Source organism: Aquila chrysaetos, chromosome 6 (assembly GCF_900496995.4).
Source record: "Aquila chrysaetos chrysaetos chromosome 6, bAquChr1.4, whole genome shotgun sequence".
Classification (NCBI taxonomy): domain Eukaryota; kingdom Metazoa; phylum Chordata; class Aves; order Accipitriformes; family Accipitridae; genus Aquila; species Aquila chrysaetos.
In genome coordinates this window covers 27,466,953-27,490,986 of record NC_044009.1, presented here as the reverse complement: position 1 = coordinate 27,490,986, position 24,034 = coordinate 27,466,953, and the positions used below count along the sequence as shown (strand labels likewise).

Genomic DNA, 24,034 nt, shown 5'->3' with positions numbered 1-24,034 from the left:
TTGGTCATTAAGAATGATCCGGAAACCTCATTAGAGCATGTTATTACCTAGCATGGCTACTCCAGACCCAATAAGCATGCAGTTCTATAAAACAGAGAAGTACTCTCCATCTTGCTACTAATCCTTACCAAACGGAGGACTGATTCCAGCATTGTTCAGTCCTGAAAAGTAGCAGAAACTAGACAAAATGCAAACAATTTAGAATATTTTCTTCAACTCTAAAATTATTTGGCCACAAAGTGGTGCTAGAAGGCTAGCAGTTCTTTTTTACCATGCCAAGCACCTCCAACACACAGAAATGTAACAGCAAGGAGTTAATCAATGCCAGCAACATTGAAACATGATTTCCTAAATCTGCCTCTTGTCTTCAATCCTGGGGAGGTGTGCTTTTAATGTTTTGGAGGGTTGAGGGCTTTTTCTCCAATGATGAATCCTTGGTTTTATCTCTGGTCTTGATTATTGTACAAGATAGTGATAATGTTTTCAGTGGTTTCACCTCTTAGCAAGGTGAGGTTCAAGATAAGATATCAACCTGAGAACATAATAAACCATGCTCCTTTCTTCTCTCAGCCCGGTTGCATAAATAAGGTGTTAATCCTGTAAATCCTTCTTAGGCTAGCTTCTGAACAATTTAAGCAAATAATTTGTCCTGTTCGTCCTAATGCAACAGCACATGTAAGTAAACACGTGTATTTTCTTTGTGTGAAACTGTTCAGATACCAGAACTTTCCACTATCTTACTCACTATGAGAACAGTTACACTTACCCTGCATGTCTATTACACAGAAACTTTTCACCATACCCTCAAAGCTACAGTATACAGATGAAATGTTACTTGCAAAGATTCATTTACAGCACTTTAGAACCTAATACAGAAATCTCAAAGTAGTTTAAGACTAGTTTAAAACTATCAATGTCCTTATTACTTCTAACAGAATGCCATTAGAAATTGTCATGGCCATTCAGACAGCATGGGAAAGACGCTAACCAAATCCACCTTTATTTTTGCAGCAAAGTAAATAAAGTATTTTAAAGACCCTAATTGCTTTTTTGGAAACATTCAGTTTTGGCATGAGGGAACTAGACAAATGACAGCAGACATCAGCTATGCTCTAAGCAATGAGCAAGCTACAGAAAAAGCATGTAATTAATTAATTAGCCAATTACTGTATAAGGTACTCCTAAGTACTCCATGTTCTTCACAACATTTTCCATATTTTCTTACATAAACTGATAAAATAGTTAACTGAACTGATAAAATTTCTGAAGACTTCTGGAAATTACATTTTACTCTGAAATTAATGTAGAATATTCACTTTTTTATTTATTAGAACATAAGTTGGACACTAAAGAGATTCCTGAAGGGAAGGTAATTCCAAACGTAGATTTAATGTTACTAGGAAAAACTGATATTGTGGTTTTCCTATTGCTAAAGAGATTGCTTCCAATATATACACAGTAAAATCAGGTGTCTGTATCACGATAAAACGTTAAAGAATCAGACATATTAAAAAATTGCTCAATAGAGGTGGAGGAATTTTAAAGCACTGAAGTAGTTAGTTGTCCTTCTATTTGAAAATATGGAGTTAATTTCTACTCTAAGATTTTCCAAATAACATGGAATGGTACCATGGCTATGTATAGTGGGGGGCTTGTGGTGGGTTTATTTCCCCCCTTTCATGTAAACCCTGCAATATTTTTATGAGTATTTTACAATTTTGTCACATATTACAAGTTATTGTCAAGGTATATAATGACTCTTGATTTCAGGGAGAAAGTTAGTCCTTGCATAAAAAATATCATATGATAAAAATCAAACAAATAGAAAATAATTCTGATGACTCCGCACCAGAAAAGTGCCCAGCAAATACCCAAATATGTGGTGATCACATGCATGTGTATAAAATCTATGCCGACTAGAGCTCCAAAGAGCAGAACGTGTTGCACGTTTTTATAGCAGATTGTGTTACAAGGTACTCAGTGTCATTTTACAGTGATACTATCATTATCTGCAAAGTACATTAGGTTGCACAGATGTAGCAGAGTTGTTAAACATCACAATACTCTTTTGCTCTCAATGCAGCCTGAAAACATATTTTGAGAATTATAGATGGTTTTTTGCTTCACAGAAAGCTAGGTGAATTTGTAGTATTGCATTTTTTAAATCATTGTGTTCCTAAACATGTTCTTGCCACATTATATTTAAATAACTTCACAGGTGATTCAGAAGAAAATATAAAATCAATGCTTAATAAAGCTTCTAGTTGCACAAAAACTAGTGGAGTACTCTGTAATAATTAGGAAAGGACAGTTATAGAGATTGAGTACGATCTTTTTTAGAAGTAGGCTCATTTGACAAAAACAGCTACCTGTAATTTCAGACTTACCAGGAATTTGTGTCATTACTGGGATGAAACATTGTATCCTAGAAAGTAGACACAATAGTATCATGTTGTATGACCAACTGAAATGAAAATTTTACGGGAAAAGTGTCTTCAGGGAGTTTTGTGCACCACGTATGGGAATACAGAGGAAATAATATTTCTGTTTCCAGGACTAGTAAAATGATTTTTTTTTTTTTTTAATATTGTACCCAGTTCTTCACTGGCCTTCCCTGAACTTTTGCATGGAATTAGTCAACAGCTTCTCAAATAGAATGAATACTCCACACAATAGCACTGCAGTTCCAAAATACATACCAAGTCAAAGTACTTCAGCTCAGTGATCAGATGCTGAAGGCCTGTGAGTTGCCAAAGATTTAGGTAATTTCATGTGCAGACATGATATATCTTATAAGCCTGTTTTCGCTTCGTCTGTGAGCAAAGATGCCAAGTTCATTTCTAGGTTGTCCTATATTTCAGTGTATTCCAACCATACAGGTAAAACACTACTTTGTGCAGTGATGACATCTAATATTAATCTCTGCTGTCTAACGAATATTTACTGGAATACACATTTGATTGGTATATTTTATCTGAATTTTAAAATCAAGATGCCAGGCTCCTCCTTTCTTCTGGTCTCAACACCTGCTGTAAAAACTAATGCACAAAGCCCCATAACTCAGCTTTCTGAAATATATTTGCAGTGTGCATTTCAACCTGACCACTCTTTTTGCACATCATAAGCATAATCAACATGTTCATTAACATCCACTTCAAGAATTTCCTTTCCCTCTGCTAGAACATGCTGCTAGTAAGAACAGCAGAAGGCTAAAGGTAAGATGTTCTAAATCATAATTCACACAGATGTGTAACAAAAATTTTCAATGCTAAACACTTTTATATGACCTTAAGAAAAAAAAAGCAATTCAGTAAGATGATATGAATGATCTATCACATAATGTATGGGAGAAGAATTGTTAGGTGAAACTGTAATAATAAGTGTTATCATTGTAAGTTTGTTTCTGGATGCTCAACCATGAAAAGGATTGATTTTTATACAAAATGAAAATGCATATTTTTCTCCTTTCTGCACTTACAGTATCATTTCTAATTCAGACAGCAAATTACAAGAGCAGCCTTTCAACACGGAACGTGGGGAAGATTAATGGTCATTTGGCTAGTTTTAAAATTCAGCAATGCTTTAGGACACTTCCAATATTTCTGTGGGTCCCTATTTCTCTGGGAACACCCCACAGCTTACTCATTTACTGTTTATCTTCTGCTTTTCTTGTGCCAAAGGTCTGTTCAAGCTTTGCAGCAGAATTTATCTTTTCATACTTATCTTCCCTAGATGAAGAAAATGTGTTTTCTGATGTGCTGCTTGGAGAAGCATTAGAAATATTATTGTATTCTTCTTACATGACAACCCTGAAGCAGTTAACTATAAATTATGCAAACAGGCAAACATGTGACATTTAACTACAAAGCTTATAAGGAAACATAACTGTGAACAACCATAAACCTCTTAGTTGCTATCAATACAATAGCCTTTAAAAAGGCATTTGTTTCTATTGGAATGGTTTTGGGATGAAAAAGGCCTACTTCGTCATCTGGGTTATCCAAATACAATTGCTTGAAAATTTTACAGTGAGGAATGATCCTGACCCAGCAACAGCACTTCCATGATGATAGCACAATTGAGGTATCTACGAAAAGGTTCTAAATATATGCAATTTACATCATACAAATATCCTTTTATATATATATATATATATATATATATATCTCAACATTTTCTTTCATCCCATCTTGCTTTTATGAGTGATGGTAACAGATTTATTCTCTGGAAAACTGATATTCACAATGAAAACAGTATTTTCAGTTACTTTCATTCCCAAGAAATAAATGGACAAATACATCTTCCAATGAAGTACACAGTTCAGTGACAATGAATTATGGTAGAAGTGGCTGGCTTTTTATCCTTTATGAACATTAAAAATTTGGTAATATTCTAATAAAATTGCTTGTCTGGAACTTGATCACTAGATTGAAAAACCAACTAAAAAATGTCACAGATTACTCTTCTTTTACCTTATCAATAGCTTTTAAAGTTTTAAATGAGAAAAACCCCGAGTAACATGGAGGCCTGCATTAAAAAAAGTAAAATAAATCTCATTTAGACATATAGAAATACATCTTAGGTACACGTACCAAGTATCTACTCCTATATGTGCTTATTAAATGCCCAAGTTCACATTTTGCTACTCATTTTTAAAGTTGCTTCACTGATCAATTATCATATTTCTTACTTTCACTTTGACTTCCATTTCTTCAAGCTCTTGAAGTAACTCTTCATTTTCCAGTAGAGATGAGCCTAAGTTTTGCTTGTGAAAATAATCTCTGATATTTTTCTTGTACCAAGATGTTACCTAGATAAATAATAAAAAGACTTGTCAGTGAAAAATTTCAGAAGCAACTGTCTATTTTTTAAAATGTGTACAAGACAGTTTCATCTACAAAAGAAGACCTAATTTTCCTTCCTTTCATTTTTCATTCCTAATGTTCATGCTTTATTCAAACATTTGCATTTGTATTATTTAAATGTAATTAAATGCAGAAGGAAAGGATTGTGGTCAAAACAAACATATATATATAACAAAACAGACAAAAATGTATTCATCAAGTATGACCAAATTATAAATTAACACAGTAAAAGAAAAATCAGGTTATAGTCACACACAGAATAAATGCTTGTTTTATAACACAATAAAGATATTGCACATTTTCCCTAGAATCACATTAACTTAAAAATATCCCTTTGCATACAGTAAAAGACTATAAGTCTAAGTACTTCTGTAAGAATACAAAAAAAAAAAAAAAAAGCGGGGGGGGGAGCTAAATGGGTCTTATGACCTAATAGAACCTCTCCATCCCTGGCTTGAAAAACCCAGTTAAGCTATTGAGATAATAGTATGTGGAATAATCTTCAGGAGCTTAAAAAAAAAAAAAAAATTACTATATCTTACTAGACTTACTTCAGCAAGTATATGCAGTATACAAGTACATCTTCTAAATTGCACAGAATGACTTGCATTTATTTCTGCTTGATTCACGGTAGGTACCTCTCACTTTCTTTGTAAACAACACATGGCAAGAATTCCTGAGTGAAGCTTTGCATTTTAAAATAGTAGTCAGAATGAGTTATTAGTATCAAGGAGATTTCCTCCAACCTTTTCAGTCTGGAAAATCACCACTATGCTTAAATCATATATGGCATACTAAGAATTACTTTGTACTCTAGGTACTACAGATTTTAATAGCACACTACAGATTTTTTTTTTTATCTGCTCATGTAGCAGCTAATTTTAATAAATGTAAACAATTCTAAAAATGAAAGAACCTTTAAAATCTGTTGGAAACATTCAGTTACAAATAAAAAATTGGGCACTTCATCTCAGGAGTTCAACACAGCTAGGAAAGCAAACAAGTTATTTTACTACCAAACCTTCATTTCTTAAGCATATCCTCCAGATGTGTACTTACTGATTGAAACATTTTCCCTGGAAGAACATTTTCACAGAACATTTACTATGGGTCCACCAAAATACAAATGAATGGAATCGACAATAAAAACTGTGCTAAAAGGGAAAGAAAAATTTCTCTGTAAATTAGGACTGTTCTCTGTATTATGTATCTGCTTAGCAAAACAAACTGGTATTTCTGTAGTGCTAGGCAGAGGAAAAAGTCATTCTTTAGCCCTGTTACTGTAAAGCATTCACCCCTTTACCACTTCACAATACTTCTTTCCACTACAGTGAGTTTAATCAGTTGGCTTCCACTACAGCTAATACATCTGAGTTATTTCAGTTGTGCTAGCTTAGCTCTTAAACAGCAGCTGGGAATATTTAACTGCTTTTTAAGAAAGAAACCCACAGAATCTTACTTTCAGTGATTTTGGTGGAGGGATGGGAAAGGAGAGAAGGTTAATATATCTGTTTGAAAAAGACAGTGGTTTTCCTTGATCGGCTGAAACCTAAAATCACTCCTGTTCTTCAAAAATTAGACTTTATCATTCATTTACAATAATTATCTGTTCCATTTGCCATGAATAATCCACATCAGAAATCAAAAGCTCTTCAAGATTTTTCTCAGGTTGCTAAACTGCTCATTTTGCACTGACTATGGTCCAAGTGATTTCAATGCTTATAGTCTTCCATTGCCTTCCTACATTTCTCACTGTCAATTCAGAAGCAAGTTTTCCGACAGATAACTGGGGGAGGAGGGGGGAACCAAACCAAAAGTGTAGCTTAGATTGTTGTGGTGGGTTGGCCTTGGCCATCTGCCAGACACCCACCCAGCCACTCTCTCACTCTTCCTCCCCCCTTACAGAACAGAGGTAGAAAATAAAATGAAAAGTTTGTGGGTTCAGATGAAGACAGGGATATCACTTACCAGTTACCATCACAGGTGAAATGGACTCAACTTGGGGAAAATAAAATTATTTGTTGCCAATTATAGATTTGGTGAGAAATAAAGACCAAAACTAAAACACCTTTGTCCTACCCAGCCCTTTTCTTCAGGTTCAATTTCACTCCTCCATTCCCAACTCCTCTACCTATCCCCCCCCCCCTCACCAAGAGGCACAGCGGGATGAGGAATGGGGGGTTATGGTCAGTACAGAACAGTTCCTCTCTCTGTCATTCCTTCCTCCTCACACTTTTCCCCTAGTCCAGCACGGGTCCTCCAGGGGCTGCAGTTCCTGTCAGGACATCCTGCTCCAGCATGGCCCCTGCATGGCCACAGTTCCTTCAGGGAATATCCAACTGCTCCAGTGTGGACTCCTCCATGAACTGCAGTGTAGATATCTGCTCCGACATGGTCCTCTCCACAGGCCGCAGGGAAATGCCTGCCGTGGTGTGGTCTCTTCCAAAACTTCCACAGGCTGCAGGGGAATACTAGCTCCAGCGCCTGGAGCACCTCCTCCCCCTCCTTTTTCACTGACCTGGGTGTCCGCAGTGTTGTTTCTCATTCTCTTTTCTTTCCCCTCACTATGTCTGTGCAGTGTTTTACCCTTTCTTAAATATGTTTTAACAGAGGCACCACCAGCCTTGCTGATGGCTCAGCTGTGCTCTGCGGTGGGGCCCTTGCGGAGCCGGCTGGAACCAGCTGTGTCCACCTTGGGGCAGGTCCAGCCCCTCCTCACAGCGGCCGCCCCTGCAGCCCCGCGCTGCCAGACCTGGGCACTGGCACCCAATACACTTGTGTAGCCGGGGATATTTTCAGGAGGGGAATTCTTGCACACACCAATTCAAAGCTCATACACAAATACGTTGTCCTGGGCTCTACCAAACCTCTTGAACAATCTGACACTTAATGTGAGACTATAGAGAGGAGGAGCAAATATAGCAGAGAACAGCAATTAAGAAGTAACACACTTTTCTTTCTAGAAACTATTCCCACTAAGAAAAACTTTGTGTTTTCACTCCTTTTCTTCCTGTGTGTATTAAAACACACATATTTACATGCCATAAATTAGATCTGACCTTACCTCAGGCTGTTTGAACTTCAGCAGCCTGCACTATGTATTTTGATATACCAACTCTGAACTGCAGGATGAGCAATTCTCAAATAATTTCTCCAGTGCGTTCACAATAAGCTGACTTTGTTAAATACCAGGCAGGTTTTGGTTTTGTGTGGTTTGTTTTGGCGTTTTTTTTTCCATCACAATAATCACTGTATTTGAGTGGCTGATGCTTTACTTAGTGTCTTAAATCTCAAATAATGTTTTTATCATCAGTATGTGAAGGCATCATCATGACAATACAGATCTGCCTTGGTTCATCTTGGGGACATTTCGGTCTCCTCATAACAATACTACGTAAGCCCTTCCCTAATCCTCCATGCATTTATTTTCACAATATTGCTAGTGAAGCATCCCTGTCTAATTTCATAATCAACAAGTTAGGGCAAAATAGGACCACAGACACATTTTTAAAGAAAAATGCAGCACTTCAATTTAAAGCCCAGGCTTTAGTGATTTTTCTATGATCAAGTACAGCCTTATAAAGAAGAGGTATAACAAAATAATCTTTTATGGGAAAAGAACTAAGTATCAGTATTGCATTGTCCCAGAGTAGCTACTAGTGGCTTGGTATACCATGTTTGTGATGGACTATAAAAGACCATGGAACTAAAAAAAGCAAACACCGCTAAATGTGATGTATACCAGTCAACAAAAGCATTTCAAGTTCCAATATAGTGGAACAGTACTTTTCATTTGTGATGTTTCTTGCCTATATAGACAAAAGCAGTGTATGCTTTTTCTTTGGCCTCCTTTTTTTAAGAAAGTACTTTGTTTACACAATGTTCCCAAATGCAGAAGTTATTTAGAATATTATCTAATAAGAGTAATTGTTTCAATTTTGAAGGGAATGCTTGCAATTGTGAAATATTAAAACCAAGTAATCATATAGGTACATGCACTCTTTAACAAGAATACGTATACTCTCAGGAAAGATTATGACTGACCAACAATAAAGTGAGTTTGACAAGACATCAGAAACTCACCTGGTTTCAATGTGTGGGGTTTTTTTTATATAGGATCAAAATCTGGAAATTCTATGAAGTTGACCCATATATGCAAGAGTAGTAAGAGGAACTAAGTTATCACTATGAGGAGAAACAGGACAGGAGATCAGACATTTGGAAATACACAAGAGGAGAAGCATTGGCCATAATTAAGACAATGGCAAAATCAATGCTAAGTTCACTGGCACCACAATTTCACCAGAAGTAGCTAGCACAGAAGTAATCTTAAATTGATCGATTATAGAGTTTTGAATAACTTAAACCCATTTAGGTCTAAATGTCTTAGCAGTCATTGTAAAATACAATTTTTAATATTTATGAAAAATGCCTTTGCCGAATGTGCTGGAATCAAACATGAAGTCAAAACTTCACAGAGGAACTCCATACAACGTTTTGATGATTCAAATAGTTTTATGCATTAGATGATAATCTTCAGATTTGCCTCCAAACTGTTTGAGATAAACTGAATGTTTTTATTCTAGCTATCAGTATCTGCAGTACGTTGAGTACAGCTATTGGAAAAAAAAAATCAGCAAAGAGCACACCACCAGCAGATGTAGTCCATGTTTAGACAATTCTCTACACATTAGCTACTGCTGTGGATTTCCTCTCATATATGTGCACTTACACATTTGGATTTGCAGATCATCATTATCAGATGTTATAATGAAAATCTCCATTTTTCGTTACAGAAATTTGCTTTCAAGCAAAGAAACAACAGAATCTTTGCCTATCCTACCATACAGAAATTCTTCTAGGCAAATAAGATCATAAACCTCTCAATTTACTATGTAAAGGTTACAAGTGAAGAATGCCCTGCATTTTGGGGGGTAAAATCCAAAGACAGCCTTTAATTTACTGAGCTACACTACTTGATTTTTTTGTGTCAGTTAAACTACCTGTCCTCGTTTCAGCTGGGATAGACTTAACTGTCTTCCTAGTAGCTGGTACGGTGCTATGTTTTGAGTTCAGTATGTGAAGAATGTTGATAACACTGATGTTTTCAGTTGTTGCTAAGTAGTGTTTAGACTAAAGTCAAGGACTTTTCAGCTTCTCATGCCCAGCCAGCGAGAAAGCTGGAGGGGCACAAGAAGTTGGCACAGGACACAGCCAGGGCACCTGACCCAAACTGGCCAACAGGGTATTCCATACCATGTGACGTCCCATCTAGTATAGGAACTGGGGTGTGGGGGCAGGGAATCGCCGCTCAGGGGACTAGCTGGGTGCTGGTCGGCGGGTGGTGAGCAATTGCACTGCGCATCATTTGTACATTCCAATCCTTTCATTATTACTGTTGTCATTTTATTAGTGTTATCATTATCATTATTAGTTTCTTCTTTTCTGTTCTATGAAACCGTTCTTATCTCAACCCACGAGTTTTACTTCTTTTTCCCGATTTTCTCCCCCATCCCACTGCGGGGGTGGGGGTGGGGGGTGGGGGAGTGAGTGAGCAGCTGTGTGGTGCTTAGTTGCTGGCTGGGGTTAAACCATGACACTACCTTTAATGAAGATTAAATATAAAGGGGAACTGTGACTTATACCAAGATATTTTGTTTCCCATGTATTTGTCTAGATAGCAAATGTGGGTGTACTCCCTTGTCCCCTGAGTTGTACTCAGCTGTTATCTCTGTCCTTGATGTGACCAAGTACCATGAATAATTTTAATTGTCTCATACATGCACAATTAGATCGATTAAGAAAAATCACTTTCATAAATCTTCTTCCAAAGATAACTAGTAATGCACAAAATAGGCCAATCTGCCTGTGATTTTCATTAATGAAAGAGATTATCAGAAAATATGATGCTGACACTTCCATAAAGGGAGGTCAGATAACCTTCTCTAAATGTAAAATAAGTACACTTTCACATATTGAAAATACTGAAAAAGAAACAGGTTACGTATTACAATCATAACTATCAGATCATCACATTCCAATTAGAGATCAAGGGGAAATGTGCTACGTTTAGTTCTTCAGAACCATGTAATAAGTAGTGATCTTTACAGCTGCTTGGCTTTCCTTTTAAAAAAGCAACGCACAGATTATGCAGCCTTCTGCATTACATAATTATGCCTAGCAAAACAGAGGCAATACAAAGAGCAAAAATCCACTCTTAGATCTTACACAGCAAAGCTTATCTCCAGTACTCTGCTTTCTCTGTATCCCCTGAACTCCTAATAATGTCAGTGGGAGTTCAATATGCTGTTCTTGCATATGTAGCACCATTAGACATCAAGAGGAGTTCAGTTCATGTACAGAGAATGGAATATTAGTTTTCAGATGTGCTGAGAGGCTTTGAGAATTTAATTTCTGTCACCACTCAGAAATATATGCATAATGTGTTAGAGCCCAGAGAAAGACATTTCACATAAAGTCTCTAAAAGTTAATTTTCCAGTGTTTGTATTTACATGTGAATATAGTATTTGTCCATGATTCGTGCAAATTAATTTTCCATAAATGCACAAATCATATATTATACCAAGTTTGACTCTAACGCAGATACTAACCAAGTATATTCTGGTAAGCATGATATTAAAAACTATTTGAATTTGTCCCCCGTGTGTATACCAGCCTCAAACTGGATGCAGGTATGACCTAACAGGTAGTTAAATACTGGCCACTCTCTTCAGATGATCAGGAAACTTGCCCATAGAAAACAGTTTCTATACTTACTCTTTGTGATGTGAGCACATACCTGAGAGGAAATGGAAACATACATACAAAAAATTCACTGCACAATATTTTCAATTCCACCTAAATTAAGGTGAGTTCTAGCAGGTTACTCTCAAATATTTATCCTTATACGTGATGAGGACAAGTAAAAATCCCCTGTAAATTTTATGAAATTGTGACATTTAACATCTCAGGCAATGTGATTTTTTTTTTTTTTTTTTAAAGAAGTGTGCTTGGCTCCAGAAAAGACCCCACATATTTATCCCCTACTCTTCAACAGCAAACTATTTCCAAAATATTTCTGTTTTGAATGTTCCTCCATGTTTGTATACTATGGAATAACACTGGCATGATCAAGTAATTGTAGTAACATCTAATACTTTTTAATGTAGAGAAAGGATCATTTTTCTAGATGAAATAGGACATATTTCCAATATAGTGAGTTAGACTGATACTGAAAGTTCAGTTGTATTCTAATAAATTTACGACAGCTACATTATATTGAAACAACATTTTGTTTTGAGGATCTTTCTTTTATGGTATAGCTCTGTGGTGATACTGAAAAAAAAAATCAAAACCAGTAACAGCAGCAATAATAGGTATCTTTAACCAAGTGGTTTCTAATGATTTGCACAGAAATGGATACAGCCTCCTATATTGTAGTTCTTGTTTTTCAGTATTTTTGTCAGCTATTATTTTAAAACTACATACTGAGATTACAACACTTGCATAAGACCATACTATTTTTATCTGTTTTTTTTTCTATCTAATCATTAAATAAGTAATTCTTGCTCTGTTTCTGGCAGCTGCTGATATTTAGTGCTCCAGAAATAAGGCTGTCAGCTTGCTTGTGTACCTCACCAATTTTGTTGTCTCTGTGCAAAATTACAGAGTTCTGCTTGTTGAATAAGGTGCTTCTCATCTTAAACTCACAGGCAAAGCTAGTGCCTACAGAATAGACTACTGCTAACAGTCTCTAACATTTTCCTCCGATACAAGGGGAAACTTTATTTTGGAGGCAAAGGCGGAAGCTTACAGAAGTATCACAATCAGGACTGTACTGTCAGGGGTCCATATAAAATTTCAGCCTATTTACAAAACACTGAAAATAACTCAGCTTTAGTCTTGTTAGACTTTGGCTGTTAAATTTGCATAGGTTTCTCCTTCTCAGCATACTTAATATCCAAAGAGGCAGAGCAGGACTCTCCCTGTATCTTTTTTCTGACCCGTTGGTGAAGTTTCTCAAGGAAAATGAGAGGAGAGGGTCTTACATTGCACAAGTTTCTCTGATAATGCAGAGCACAAAGAGAGAAAAGTTGTCTGATCTGAATGCTGGGAGACGAGGAATGAAAAGGAAAGAGCAGTAGGACTGGAAAGAGGAAAAGAAAGAGTAAGATTTAAATGTACCTAAGCTCTGAAAGGAAGGTACAAAACCAAGTTGCATTTGAGAAATTCAGTAAGACGTGGGAGCTAAGCTGGGAGAAAGAGAGAGAAACAGATTGCAGGTGTGGAAAACCTGCAACACTACAGTACCCTAAAGAATTTTGATTTGACTCCAAGAACAAAAAAATCCTCTGCTTTCAGACACACCAACTAGCTAACTCTGCTATATCTTCTCTTTAACTGACTAGTCCAGAAACAGCCTGCTGCAGCTGTAATTGTTATTACCAGTTACTGTTATCACTCATGTGACTAGAGGTTTGTTTGTGCTGGAAATTCAATTTGAAGGGAATTTAGTTTGGATTGAAGCACCACATTTGATAACTTACAGGAGGGATCCACATAATGGAAATAGTGCTTTTGAAGACATTAAAGTTATATTAAAATAAATTATGAGGATGTTATAGTTACAAAGTCAACTATTCAAAAGTTAGGATCTCATCAAACAGAAGCGTCCCAGGGATATTGGCCTAATAAATGTATTTGAGCTCCTGTTCTGTAATAGTCTCTACTGTAAAACAGTTGCTAGATATTTTTTTTTTTTTTTTTTTTTTTTTTACTGTGACTTCCCTTAGTATTATATGTCTTACCTGGTTCTCTTGCTGATGCCACAAACAAATTTGCAGAACCTGCTCCAGTCCTTGGCGCCGATGTTTAAGAAATCTGTCCAGTTGCCGCCTCCTGTCTTGTAGCATTTCAAGGAGATTGTCAATTTTCAAGCAGCTGCTGTGGGCTCCCTGAATCAGCTCTGGATTTGCATTTGGCCCTTCACATTTGAATTCTTCTATGAATTCAGTTAGCTCTTGGCTTTTGTTTAAAAGTGCAAGTGACTTTTCCAAAAGCTCTGTAAGAATAGAATTTCGTAGGAAAAAAACCAATATGTTTTGTAATTCTAGTAGCGTATTTCAAATATTACTCAAGTATTTTTAAAACTATCTATTTACATACATGAGTGGAATGTATTTTCATGCATTGCATGAACAGGTTATAAATACTTACTTCAGAAGGTATATATTCTAAGATATTTCAGTTTGGACAGCTGCTATATAAACCTACAAAGGTGTAATCGTGTATACACATACATATATGTACCTATAATGGTACATATAATATAAATATACATATAATGGTATATTGAGAGCCACTGAGACAAAACCAAGAATTGATATTGTTTTCTCAAAGCTGAACTCTTTTTGATGGTTTCCCAATCCTCAGGTAAGCTGAAGTGGAGTTTCCTACCCTGCTTTCTGTATGGGTCAGTAGCCTCTGTAGTTTTTCATTAGTGGTGCAAGTTAAGTTTAGGTCTTTATGTCCCTTGCAGACATTGGAAGAAAAAGTTTTCTTGTCTGGGGGCTGTTATAGCCTTATGACTAAATAAGTCATGAATATCAGGAACTCTTACCTTCTTTGCATAACTTCTACCTAGATATATTCAGGGTTAAAATTCAGTGGACTAGTACACTTTAATGACCTACTAGTCATGTGTCTGTCTTTGTTCCAGCTCCTTAAAGCCACGTAGTACAAAATCTATTGAACAGACAACAATCAGTATTTATAGGTCTTTAAAATGAAATGGGAAAATTTTTACATACAGAATGAGGAGGCAGGGGAGCCAAGCCAGAATAAGAGGCAAGATAGGCATGAAGAAAACTATAAGAAAGGAATGTTTGCAAGGAGCTGCTAGTGAAGCAACCAACAACAGGCAGAGCTGCTAGTGAAGCAACCAACAACAAGCAGCAAACAGCTGAAACATTCATCTTCCCAGCTGACTACATGTACCAGTAACTCAAGGCAAAGCACCCTAAAGCTCCACCTTTCATATGGAGCACCTAGGGAAGATGCAGAAGTGGAATGCCTCCTTCTCCAGCCACCAAAGGCTAACAAGAGAGTTTAGTTTCCACGAGCTCACTGCAACGAGCCTGTCCATTTTACTTCTTGCCTTCCAGAAAGGTGGTATTAATCAGAAATGTTCCATTTCAGTCCATCCAAAATGGAATACATACAAAATGGATAAATGAGGATAATTCATATGTTCACCTTTTTTATTCTGATTTGAAATGCATTTGTTTCAAAACTTTTTTTTTTAGTGATAAACATTTGTGATGAGCTACTCGTCACTGGTAGAGCCAATACTTTGTAAAGGTCATATTTTCAGCCACCGTACTTTGGAGTGGGTAGATAGTATCCTTCTTATGGAAAGCAATACAAACACTGTTTTTTATGAAACAGCTCAATATCAGTTTTCCAAATTTGATGTGGTTAAGTTAGATTAAGAAGCCAATCAATTGCAACCACTTCCCTCCATCTAAGGAAAGGTTTATCTCCGTCAAAGCAGTCTTTTGCTGACAAACCATTTCATCTTACAGTTATAGACCTTCTTTTCAGCAATAAATTACTGCCAGATACTTCAGGTTAAAATTGCTATAGAGTGAGCACTTTCCTCCCATGAAGATTGAACTGGAAGCCCCAAAAATCATTAGAGTTACCTGAGTTCAATTCTCTATTCAGTCTCCTGAGAAGAATACCTGGCATTCAAGGTAGCTAAAAATACTTAAGCTGGTACTCCACTGGTGATTAATAAAGTAAAATTGATATTCTGCCAGTTGTTAGTAATCTTATAGCAAAATTTGGTTAAAATTACAAAGATGGAGTCTTAAGTCTTATAAAAAATACAGAACCATACATAATTGCAAAGGTGTCTGAAGTAGCCACACAATGAGAGTGGTTTTGAGAAAAAAAAAATCTGCTCTTTTTGAATTAAGAGTACAACGTGGTAGAAGATGCTTCACATGAAAATTTGAAAAAACTAAAAGAAGTTACATGGAAGAATTTTTCTAGATAAACATAAGTGCAGGAAAGTTGTGGTGGAAGGGGAGAGAGCAGCTTTTTTCCAAGAGTGTTAACAGTTATAGCTGCAGAACATCTTGTAACAGATCAGACAATTCAATGGGGAAGTGAAACACAGCCCCACTCCTCAAAGGCAGAAGCAAAATGCAGGGAACCACTGTAAACAGATAGATTCTGAAGCTGGCTAGTTGCCACCTCTATCTCATAGCTTCCACCCTCACTTCACCACTTCTGCTTCAAACCCCATCCCTAGGCAAAGGAAAGCAGAGGGCAGATTTCTCCCTTGGCCATTCTCAAGAAACTGTAGGACTTTGCAGGGGAATGTTACTAGAGGTGATTGGAAATTTTCTAATGGAAAGTTTTCCACAGAAAAATGCTAATTCATTGGTAGCTATGATAACTTCGATGAATTTTCTCATGGAACAGAAGGATGGGTTTAGAACTTGCTTGCCAATCAGCACGAAAAGTCAGCTTGGTTTCTTAGCATCTCACCTGACTTGGACTGCCTTGAAATCAGAATACAAGCTTACCACTAGCTGCTCTGCCGCAGCTCAAAAGCAGGCGTTTCATATCTTTCAGGAGGCCTGACAAAGAGTTATTTTACGATCATTTTTTTCCAAATAGAACATCTTCATATTTGTTCTAAGATTATTTTTTTTTTTTTTTAATATGCACAGGAAGAGTAAAATCATCCTTCAAGAAGTCAGCACACAATCACACACCATCAGGAGTGGAATACTCTTCGTACCTTTTGTATGATGCTCTTGTTGCAGAAGGAGTTCTCTCAAAGAGTCAATATTGTCAAACTCTTGGGCATTTTTCAGGAAATCTTCAACTTGGTCAATTTTAACAGCAAACTACATTAAGAAAACAAAGGGTGGGAAGAAGCATGGTGTAATTTTCTTTTGCAGAACTCCATCATAATCTCTGTATTATAGGGAAAGTTCAAGAGAATTTGTAAATTCTTGGTAAAAGGCATTTTTAGTGACTGCTAGATACAGATGCTTTGTGATCTCTACATACCTTCTGGTTTTTTTAAGTTTCTCATTGATTGAGGGAACTCAAATTTTAATTGACATACTCTGTAATTAGTTTATTACTTTAGGAATCATCTTTCCTACATAACCTTCAGACCCACTGAAAACAAATTCTTATGGAAGAATCTGTTAATTTCAAAGCCTTCAGTAAAAAATTTAATATCAATGAATAATATCCCTTTACCTTAGGTCTCCTTCCCAGAACTTCTTTCTAATGTTAAAGTATTGAGGGAAAAAAACATTTAGAGGCAACATCAGACAGAGATAGAATCTTCAAAACAGTCTTTTGAAGACAGAAATGAGTAGCAAATTTAAGCTAACTAATATTCTGGTAAACACAGTAATTAGTTATAGTGGGGAAACAGCATCTCTGCAATGAAGACTGAAGTTAGGTTAGTCCTTTACAGGTCATTTTTCCCTGGGCTCCATATTTTAAATATCGCAACATACTGTGTTTCAGGGAGGTCTGGTAATCTGCTGAGATTGTTAAAACTAAGATTGGAATTCTTTATTTAGCTTCCACCTTTGCAGGTGCAATTCCAAGTATGAGTAGTTCAGAGAGAGTTGAGACACATATTCTGCATCTTAGCCAATCTTTATCAATTTATCTGCTTCATTTCAAGAACAAAGAAGCCAGTAGAAACTTGTGTTTCAGTGTAAGCAAAGATGTTGGAACCTATGGTGAAATTAAGGAAGATGAAAAGCAAGCACTCTGCTTTTCCTGTCTTTTCCATTGTTCCACATTCTTCTCCCTCTTGATCTGCATGCCATAAAAGAAATCCATTAGGTATCAACATTTGAGATTTGAGTTCTGATTTTCACTAAAGACTATTCTTGAGATACGTTTTGTGTTTTATCACAATAAAACAAAGTTTTCCGTAATCACAGGCTGTCATTTAAAGAAAAGCCTTTCCATAAGAAGTTTCAGCAACTCCTATTTAAATTGATACTGCATTTCTTCTTCCCTTCTACACATAATGGGTGTGATCTGTGCTGTGCTCCAGCTGCTGCATTTTATTTTAAAGATATAAGCCTGTTGCAGGGGCAATTCAACTAGCCCCTTAAGGATTTAGTCTGCACTAGGTCAACCTTTGATAGTACTGAATTTATCATAGTGATATTTATATCAAGTCTGTATTAATTTCTTTGTATAATACACATCACCAGGACACAATAATTAGTAGATTGTCAATCTTGGAGCTCTTAGGACAGTTAGCAGTAAAATGGTTGCTTCTGTAATTTAGAGGTGGCACTGAGCTATTGTAGAAACAAAATTATCAGGGAGAATTATTAAAATCTTCAAAGCTCTAGGGATGTGGGGAGAATTGAATGTGAGGCTACACAGAGTGAACACACACCTGCAGGGCACGGAATTCCTCTCAGCTTTAGGTCCCTATGTATCAGTGAATTAGGGTAAGAGACAGAGAAATGGGGGAAAACGCTCTGAAATCTGTCTCTGGGCTCACACAATTGTCCTTTTGTGCACATCTGCACAGGGAAGTCTCAGGTAAAGGACTGGCAAGTTAGACTAATGTTTAGTTTGCATAATTACAATAGCTGCATGGATATTTTGGTGTAAAACCTTCAGTGGCCAGTCTTCAGTAAGCATTAGTGAAGGCATCTCAGGATTTAGTTCTTTCAACACCAAATAATTTGAATCATAAGGAATGAAGGATTTTCTGCAGAATGTCCATAGCTACTGAATTACGTATTTTAGGTTTTGGTCCAGTTCCATTTTTCACTGTCATTTTCTGTCAAGTACAAATTTTGGAGACATCATGACTAAGATATTTCTTAATGTCTATATGGTTTTTTGTTCAGTTTCATCCTGAACTATCCAGAAGGTGGAAAATGAAGGATGCATTTAGTGATTTTTATATTCTTAATTGCTTCAACCTTTAGGAGTGCAACGAACACATATAACAGAGTCAAATTAGTAGACAGAGTACCTGTAAGATGTGGGAAGTTTCAAATCATTTGATTTAAATACAAACCTCCAGAGCATTTTCAAAGAACACTGAAGTAAGTTCCAGAAGTGCCTGTCGCTTCTCTAACATAACGATGAGGGCATCCCATGCATCCCCAAGGGTCTCTGCCATGGCATCATAAACCTGACTCTTTTCTTTGTTCTCCTCTGCAGCCTTGTCTGCTTCATGCAGCAGGTCCCATACCTGGTCTTCCAAAGCCTAAGGGGAAAAAAAAAAAAAAAAAAAAAAAAGAAATCTGTAAAGAGAATCCAAAAGACTGTGCTGATACTGGAGTCAGGGTACTTTTTCAGTGAGTCTGATAAACTACCCACAAGTCTCCTACTCCTGCTTTATTTCTGATTCCTAGTTCCTGCAAGTTTCATAGCAAGCTTCTGAATTTCATCTGCACTGAAGAAGCAATATTTTTATGAAATTTCATTTAAAAACAAGTGTTAAGAGAATTTATCATTCTATCTTTAACATTTAGATTCAAATGGGTTTACATCTCCTTAAACATAGATCTTCCTGGAAGTGGTAGGAATGCAGATATTTTGGATCTTCTTTCATATGCCGTCATATTACATTACCTGACATTACAAGCTTTAAAAGTTTGTAAGGTAACTTACTCATAAGTCTCTGATGACTTCAATGCAATCCAGAGGAGAGTAGCTTGAACATAAGCATGTATTCTCCAGAAAAACACCAAATTTATGCAATGTTTCAAGTTCAGCTTGCTGCATTGCTCCAGCTGGCTGCCAAATAATGATACTCTATTGTCAAGAAAATAATTCTACTGTGTTTTATTCCCTTTACTAATCTCACCATGAGAAAGATAATTGCTGGGCCATTTCCAGCTTATGTTAAAAATCTTTAGTGTGTCAGAAGAATTGATTAGCATTTGTTCTATATTCTTTTTTTTCTTCCCCCATCTCAGGTTTTATCATAAGCATGAATTAATAAAGTCCCAATTTCTGCTGTTATTACAGGTGCTATCATATGGATGTGTAATAGGAAAAGAAATCTATATTAGGCAAATTAAAATCTATGATAACTCATTCTCATGACACAGACTCTAATAAAGGCTAAAGAATTGGAAAACTTCAAATTCTCCTGACAGATCCAACGGAAAAAAGGAAATTGCAGAAAACGTTATTGTTCTAAACACAGAACCACAACCTTCAGTCCTCCCTAGACCTTGTATACCACACAAAGATGTCAGCTTGAACTGAAGAGGCTTATTAGTCCTCTCTAAAAGCAGTACTGTGAGAACAGTATAATAAACCACAGAGCTTTTATTCTTTCTTCGAAAAAAAACAGAATGAAATTATTTTAACTTACCTTTACAGACAGCCAGCTATGAAAACAAACAGTGGTAAAATTAACAGCATAAAACCAGCTTCAACAAACCCATCATTTTCTACAGTATATAGAAAAGTCATTATCAGCAACATGAATGCATGCTTATTGTATGGTGACAAAACCATCAAAAAGAGCATCTGATTAAAAGCCAGTGTTCTAGAGAACAAGACACTCCATTTTATTTTCTGAATACCAGGAATGGGAACTTCTGCTTTTTAATCCTTCTATAAAACTAGTTCTTTTTGTTCTGTTGAATCCCCATCCTGATTGCCTCATAATATAAGAAGAAAAGCACAAATCCCCCAAATGCTACCTGTTCTGTATTTAAGTAGAAATCTAGTTAACATTTATTTAAAATGATGCTTTGACTTTAAATTAGGTCATTTGCATGCAGTGGATACTGTCACTCTGATGTAACTATTAATAGCAACTCTTTTATATCTCCATTATACCACAATGAGACAAGAATCAGATCAGGAAAAACAGTTGGCCTTGGGAATTTAATCCAAAGTACTCCAGTCAACTTTTATTCCAGAATATTTGTTTAGCTGACAAGGTAACTAAGGGTTGCTGCAGGTGTTTTTCTAGTCTTACATGCAGCAGTCAGAGTCCTTATTATTAGAAATAAAAAAAGAGCAACGCTGACTCATGACAATTTTTAAACCATGGAGATTATATGGTTGTACAATTCATAAAATTTAAAACCCAGCTTCATCAAAACAATGATAAAGGTAAGTTAATGAAGGAAGCTCCTGAAAATTTAAATGAAAATCTATCTTTCACTGCAATCTAACACAGTTCTTTCAAATCTTTCTTGGTTTTTCTTTTATTGGTTTGCATTATTACTTCTCAGCTATTTTTATACTGTCAAAGCTATAAAAATTATGTTGTCCATGTAATACTCTATTTTCCTAAATATGTGCACAATCTCTTCAGACCCAGCAAAGCCTTGGTTCTTTGTTCAACCTCAAAAAAAGGCTAAACTCCAAGTACTAACTGCCAAGTGCTACCTGTGTTGGACGAATCCTGGTTAACAGATCTAAAGGAAGTTTGTTTTGTTTCCTAGCACCCAGAAGAAAAAAATCTTTTGAAAGTCTTGTGGAAGCCTTAAGGCCAAAGTGTAGAATAAAAGAAACATCATGACAGAAGATGAATAAATGAAATATACAAGGATGTGACTTCATCGCCCTGTGATGGCAGGATAACATGAGGTTAATGTGGACACACTTCAGAGTGCTTACTAGATATAGCTGAAAATGCTTTACCAATATTTTTGATGTAAAGTTATTTTCAAACTTCTTAATACCAAGCATTTGCTTTTAGTAGGTAATTTTGACTTTGTTTGAAAAAGTGAATGTCATAAGCTAAAAAATAAAAACGTGGAAAATTCTGCTGTCATTACTCCATTCATTATGTCCACTTTCCTTTATTTGTTGGGTTTCCTAACGGTGACACTTTTTTCGGATATTACAGAAGTTTAGCAAAAGGAAACTATGTCTTGTTATTGGAGAAACAGTCCTGTAAGGAATATTGGCTTGTAGTGGAGAATGAAGTTATAAGACACCTGAAATAGATATTCCATAAAATGACATCAGAATTCTAAATGTTCAGTCAAAATCATTCTGCTGAAAATAAAAAGCTCACTTTAAGGCTAAGTGATGGCTAGAAAACAAATCTGGAGATTTAATATGCTAGCAGTCATTGTTTTCAGTTAAAAATGACAAAGAGTCAGGGATTATTTTCCCTGATATTTTTCAAGGAACTGGGTAATTAGCAAAAGGGTAGTACATAGCATTCCTACCTCTCTTAAAAAACAGATTACAGTTTACTGAAAATAATGAAGCTATGGGGTTTTTTTCTACTAGTAATTACCTTCAGAAGAAACTGACAGGCATGATGGCTGTATAATAACAGGACACATCTTTGTCTACATTGTTCACTTGTTTGAGAACACTGCATTTTAGGTAAGGTCTTGAAATCTCCAAAGGTCAATACAATACTAACAGGAAGAAGGAAGTTACTTCATCTGGAAGGCCACTTCACCCACCTTTTCAGGTCCCATCCTCTATTTCCCATTTGTAGGCTAACTTCAGACACACGGGATTTTCACAATAAAAACAGATCAAGCACATCAAAGGCAAACCTGCATTGATAGTGCAGTCACATTTCTATTATGTTATGTAATGCTAGCAAAATTGGTAGTTAGACTCATGTGCTTTTTCATTCTCGTCCTCCTAATTATGCCACTAAATTTGTTTCTAAGCTTTTGCACAAGGAATACTAATGGACAATTTCTGTAGTTGAAGCCATTTGCCAATAGGTAAATGAGCATGCATAACTATAATATGCTGCTCTTCAAGTAGTCTATACATTCAATAAATATATTTTAGTCTTCCAATTTATTTCTAATGCCAGCTGTTCCTGTTATCATTCATTACATTTCACAGCCAATATAAAGGCAGGATATGACATTTACATTCCTTCAAAACAGACCTAGATATTGATTCTCAAAATGTATTTTGAAAACACAGCCAGACTGCTTGCAAGATGATTTTAAAAGGCTACCCCAGTAAAAGCACAGTATAAAGCAATGTTCTTGTTACCATGAAGGCACAGTCAAGAATAATTTGACTAGCTCTTCAGACATAAGAGGAATTTATTACTAATTTTCCATGTCACACTGCTTTGTTCTCTGTCCAATTTCATCAAAATCATAAATATTTTCTAACTACATATGCTAACATAACATGAAATGCCTAGAGGTCTGCTTGTCTGCAGGACACAGAAAAATGTTTCACTCTTTCCTAACAGCTCAGCTTAGTGAAAGCGATAGCACTCAAGACCCAAATTCAGCACTAACACTATTTTACATTTAGAAAAAGAATATTCTAGAAGAATCATTAATAAGGAAATAAGATATTAATTTTTAAAAAGCTATAAAAATGGAAAATAAATAAGGTTTGTGGATTTCATTCATTTTTCAATGGCTTAACTACTGATAAACGAAGGCTTATGGAGAGACCACGGGAGGGAAAACAAAATAACAAAGGTTTCATGTGCAGACTGGGTCATTCTCCATTCTTGTCATTTATCACCCAACACTAGGAAACAGTTGTTACGTCCTAAAGTTTGTTTTAAAATAGACCTAAAATTTAGGGCTATGTGCTACAACAAATTACCTCAATGTGGCTTTTTGATTCTTTGATTTTGATTCATTTGTACGATCTTTCAGTAGGAAGTGCAAGTTCCTGTCAGAGTTCAAGTACTAAAAGTCAACTTGCTTTTAAGCAGTGTTAAAATTTTCATCATTTGGATTGTTCTAAAATTTCACGAGAAGACTGGAAACTGGTGAGAATACTTGCTTCTCTGGGCAGCTACCTATCCTCAACAGGCAAGGGATAAACCAAACCCACAGTTTTAAAAATTGATACCATGGGTGAGCTTCTCATCCTCTCACTTTCCAGACACTCAAGAGGCTTCAGAGAGCTGGAGTCTCTGAAAGCACCGGGTTTATTTCCAACCTGCAATGTGTGGCTCTGGTGAAGAGGGAAACCATGAGATTGTTTCTTGAAGTAGCCATTTACCAGGTGAGGACAGAAACATAAAGCAGTGTGGAGTGTACAGACCACTTGACCTCAGAGATAGTTATTACTGAAAAAGCCATTTGTCCTCCATTTCTTTGCTCCCTCCACATTTTGTTCAAGGTCAGTTCAACAGATGTTCCAGCCCAGGGTTGAGATA

The 24,034-nt window shown here is 36.2% G+C and overlaps 1 protein-coding gene across 5 annotated transcripts in view; it reads right to left on the bottom strand.

The window, feature by feature from the left end:
• CCDC141 (coiled-coil domain containing 141) overlaps window positions 1–24,034 on the bottom strand; it is a 111,164-nt gene that overhangs the window by 68,544 nt on the left and 18,586 nt on the right. For all 5 annotated transcript variants that reach the window (XR_003924084.1, XM_030019194.1, XM_030019193.1 and 2 more), the window contains exons 3-6: window positions 18,962–19,153; window positions 16,679–16,787; window positions 13,674–13,927; window positions 4,691–4,810 (exon numbers count right to left, since the gene is read on the bottom strand). Coding sequence is in view for 4 of the 5 variants with exons in the window: in XM_030019194.1 (XP_029875054.1) it covers window positions 4,691–4,810; window positions 13,674–13,927; window positions 16,679–16,787; window positions 18,962–19,153 (675 nt within the window). In the remaining variant the exon portion in view is untranslated. The remainder of the gene's footprint in view (window positions 1–4,690; window positions 4,811–13,673; window positions 13,928–16,678; window positions 16,788–18,961; window positions 19,154–24,034) is intronic.